Raw genomic sequence first — 4,190 nt, 5'->3', positions numbered from 1 at the left:
ACGTCCGGATGCGTTTTGCGGATCCGATCCATCTATCAGTGGATCCGTAAAAATCATGCGGACGTCTGAATGGAGCTTTACAGGGGGTTGATCAATGACAGGGGGGTAATCAATGACAGGGGGGTGATCAGGGAGTCTATATGGGGTGATCACCACAGTCATTGATCACGCCCCTGTAAGGCTTCATTCAGACGTCCGGATGCGTTTTGCGGATCCGATCCATCTATCAGTGGATCCGTAAAAATCATGCGGACGTCTGAATGGAGCTTTACAGGGGGTTGATCAATGACAGGGGGGCAATCAATGACAGGGGGGTGATCAGGGGGCCCCACCTGACACAGACGCTGACCCCCACCTGACACAGACGCTGACCCCCACCTGACACAGACGCTGACCCCCACCTGACACAGACGCTGACCCCCACCTGACACAGACGCTGACCCCCACCTGACACAGACGCTGACCCCCACCTGACACAGACGCTGACCCCCACCTGACACAGACGCTGACCCCCACCTGACACAGACGCTGACCCCCACCTGACACAGACGCTGACCCCCACCTGACACAGACGCTGACCCCACCTGGCCACCTCACCTGACACAGACGCTGACCCCCACCTGACACAGTCGATGTTGCACGGTCTTCGGCTTCTTTTGGCAACTCGTGACGCACAGTATGCGACGGTCGGAAGCCTGTCAATCAAATAGGAACGCCCAGTCCCGCAGAAGACCTACCCGGAAGCGGCGGTAAAAAAAACAGCCGACAAGCTGGCCGGGACTTGATTCCGGGACTGAGCAGAGCAGAGGAGCGGGCGCGGGAGAGAGAAGAGAAGAGATACTCTTCCGCGCCCGAAACAGAGGAAATAGTCCCTACAGGCACAGCAAGCAGGCAGGTAGTACTGAGCGGCGATTTAAAAAAAAAAAAAAACGTAGAAAGCGGGGGGGGGGGCCGGGCCCGGTACAACTGGGCCAGCTGTACCTATCAGCGGCCCTGTCAACATGCATCGATTATTTAAAGCAACCGCATCGATGCAGAATCGCCGGGGGTCGAATCGCGATGCATCGATGCATCGATTATATTCGACAGCCCTAACGTACACTTCGCCGATTATTTCCGTGCGGATTCCCAGATCTGCGGCCTGTCAGTTATGTTTGTGGTTTTAGCTGCGGATTTCACCCTTTTCAGTGGAAAACCGCATCTTATCCGCACCAAAAACCGTAATCACACATTGCAGGTATTGGTGCGGATACGCTGCGGATCTGATGTGCGTTCACCCGAACTCGTGCGCAGACGACGTAACTTTTCATTTGTCTCAAGCATCGATTCTGGATCTGATCTCCAAGGAATATAAAATAATCGTACAGTAACCCCCCCCATAGAGCCGCCATATACATTGTGGGATCGGAGGCTCCGCCCATACAGCGCCATATAGTGACTTATAGGCGGAGATTATAACGGGACGTGGACGCATCGGCCTCAGCTTATTATTCTAACAGAGGCTCCAGACCACAACAACCAGAAGAGAACATGTAGGGGTTGAGAGAAGGAGGCGGTGAAGGTGTGTAAGTGTCTGATGGGGTCACACAGCCGATAGAAGGACAGACGCCCGGCCTCATAGTCTAAGAAGACCCCAAGTCTAGGACATGTTGTATCTACACTGAGGGGGGATCTGACTGAGCGGTGACACACTCCACATCCTGCACCAGACATATACAAACACCAAGATTTATCATTACATCCAATACTAGACCGCCGTCCTTCCCTTTCTATACTGGGATAGGACAGTCCGATGTCACATTCTCCTTTCTGGTCCCACTCTACTTCCCAGTAATGTCTTCCTGAGGAGAGGCCACATCTGCTTAACACCTGGGGATAATACAGGAACCTTCCCGGTGATTCTGGTCTGTTCTGTTCTTCTTCTGTTCTTGTTGCTGTTTTCAGATCTTCTGATATCTTCACACGTCTATGAGCAGTGTCCTCATCCAGCAATATGTCTGGAACATGGAGCCCGAGCTCTGATGTGACATTGGTGACAATATCCCTCATAGATCGGTGTAAGGTCAGTGAGATCAGAACCTCATCCAGACCATCCTCAGACCTGCCCTCTCCACCATCTCCCCCTGTGTCCTCATCATCTCCATGACCACATACTGTAATGTCACTTTCTTGTAGGAGTCTTATTGGGTCGGTGACATGACACATCTCCTCCAGGTGACGCATCTTCCTGGACAGCTCGTCCGCCTCTATTTCCAGCTTCTTGACCAGATCAGATATCTGGGACACAATCTTCTCCTCCTGCCTGGAGATCTCGCTCAGCGCTTTCTTTTCTGCCATTTTCAGTTGTTTCTTAATGTCCATAAATAACTTCCTGACGTTCTTCCTCTTATCAGAGGCCTTCTCCTGGATATTCCTCTGACGATCCTGCAGATTCTGAAGTTTCGTCTGAATTTTTGCTTTTTGTGGGTTTAGTTCCTCCAGATATTTCCTCAGTTTCTTCTTCTTCTTCTCAGACGCCTCATCTAGAAGTTCCACCTGGTGTCCCCTGTGCTCGCCGACCAGACAGCAGGACACACACAGACAAACCGTGTCCTGCGGGCAGTAATACTCCAGAACCTTTTTGTGGAGGGAACATTTTTTGATGTCCAAGGATCTGGTGGGTTCTGTTAATATATGATCCACTGACTTGTTATGGGCTCCGAGATGTTCATGGCACATGGAGGCCTCACAGTGCAGACATGTCCTCACAGCCGGGACAGGAGACTTAGTACAGTAAGTACAGAAGATCCCGGTCTCCTCCATATCAGGCCGAGCAGATAAGAAACGCTCCACTATGTTCCCCAGCTTCCTGTTCTTCTCCAGGGCCGGACGCTCCGGATATTCTGCTCTGCAGTCAGGACAGGAATACACTCCAGCTGCCTCCTGCGCCTCCAGCGCACTCACAATACACGAGCGGCAGAAGTTGTGTCCACATCTCAGGGATACGGGGTCTGTATAGAGGCTCAGGCAGATGGAGCAGTCCAGCTCGGCCCTCAGATCAGCAGACGCCATTGTAGTACGGAGGAGCAGGAACCGAAAGTGATAAAGTCTCTTCTCAGAAGAGGGCGGAGAGCTCCTGTAGAGGAATTAACCCCTGCAGCTCAGAGATTGCATTCCATTGAGAAACAAGCAGTAAACCCACTAAATGTCAGTGCAAAAAAAAAAAGAAGAAGAGTCCATCAGAAATGTTGGGGAGAGTTTTCTACACCTAAAACAGACATAGAAAATGGTAAATGAGACGGGTCTGCCGGCCCCTCCCCTTCCCCGCCCACGCCACGCCCACTTTATTAGACTCGACGTGGGCAGAGAAAAGCCACAGATTGCAGAGCAAAGCATCTCTGTGCCAGAAGTCCTCCGAATATAGGCCGATTACCAAGAGCTGATTTACAAGAGCATTGAGATATTCAGGAGATACTCAGGAGGTAATCTGGAGGTGGATACAATCTAAACAAGTAAGAGTTGTTTGTTTAAAATCTTTCCCCTCTTTACAATGGCAGACCTGGTTCTGTGCAGGAATTGTTGTGCTTTTATTTCAGGTTCCACTCTTCAGAGGTTTGGATACTGTCTGATCTGTAGACAGCTCTCCATAATGCAGCAGGAAATTACCTTTTTGAAATATGAGGTTTTTAAATTAACCACTAAACAAACTCAGGCTGAGAACATTGCAATGCCACTGCCACAGAGGCCCCCTAGAATAGGGAGATGGGTTACTGTAGGTTCTGGTAGACTGAGAGTTGTGGATAGAAGGCATGTCCCACAGTCTGTGGCTCTCCATAATTCATTTGCAGCACTTTCAGAGTGCAAGAGCAACATGGAGGATGGCTCAAGCACAGTGGGTGAGAAACAATCATCTCCCATGCCTAAAGTATGCAAGACTGCAGCCAAAGACAAAAAGGAGAAGGCGAGGATTGATAGTAAGCAGCTGTTGGTGGGCGATTCCATCATAAGAGGTGTGAAGTTTGAGGAGAATGGTGTTGTGAGATGTCTCCCTGGTGCTACCGCTAGCAGGGATAGACGACGGATCGTTAATATTGTTAGGCAAGCAAAGCAGGAAAGGGAAGTGGATGTTATTCTCCATCTTGGGACAAACGATCTGGCTTGCAATGAGGTTTCAAAGGTGAAAGAAGCTTTTCACACACTTGGAAAGGATA

At 50.4% G+C, this 4,190-nt stretch overlaps 1 protein-coding gene across 1 annotated transcript; it reads right to left on the bottom strand.

Moving 5' to 3' along the window:
• Nucleotides 1-1,100: 1,100 nt before the first annotated feature.
• LOC121008322 (E3 ubiquitin/ISG15 ligase TRIM25-like) lies at nucleotides 1,101-3,072 on the bottom strand. Its single transcript, XM_040440777.1, has one exon. The coding sequence runs from the start codon at nucleotides 3,049-3,051 to the stop codon at nucleotides 1,480-1,482; it is 1,572 nt and encodes a 523-aa protein (XP_040296711.1). The 5' UTR covers nucleotides 3,052-3,072; the 3' UTR covers nucleotides 1,101-1,479.
• Between the last annotated feature and the right edge of the window lie 1,118 nt (nucleotides 3,073-4,190).

The sequence above is a fragment of the Bufo bufo genome, chromosome 7 (assembly GCF_905171765.1).
Source record: "Bufo bufo chromosome 7, aBufBuf1.1, whole genome shotgun sequence".
Lineage (NCBI taxonomy): Eukaryota > Metazoa > Chordata > Amphibia > Anura > Bufonidae > Bufo > Bufo bufo.
Note: the sequence above shows the minus strand (reverse complement) of the source record. Positions and strands in the feature narration are given on the sequence as shown.

Bases quoted from the DNA above. Each gene is read 5' to 3' on its own strand.
- LOC121008322 (XM_040440777.1), bottom strand. From the start codon at position 3,051: ATGGCGTCTGCTGATCTGAGGGCCGAGCTGGACTGCTCCATCTGCCTG.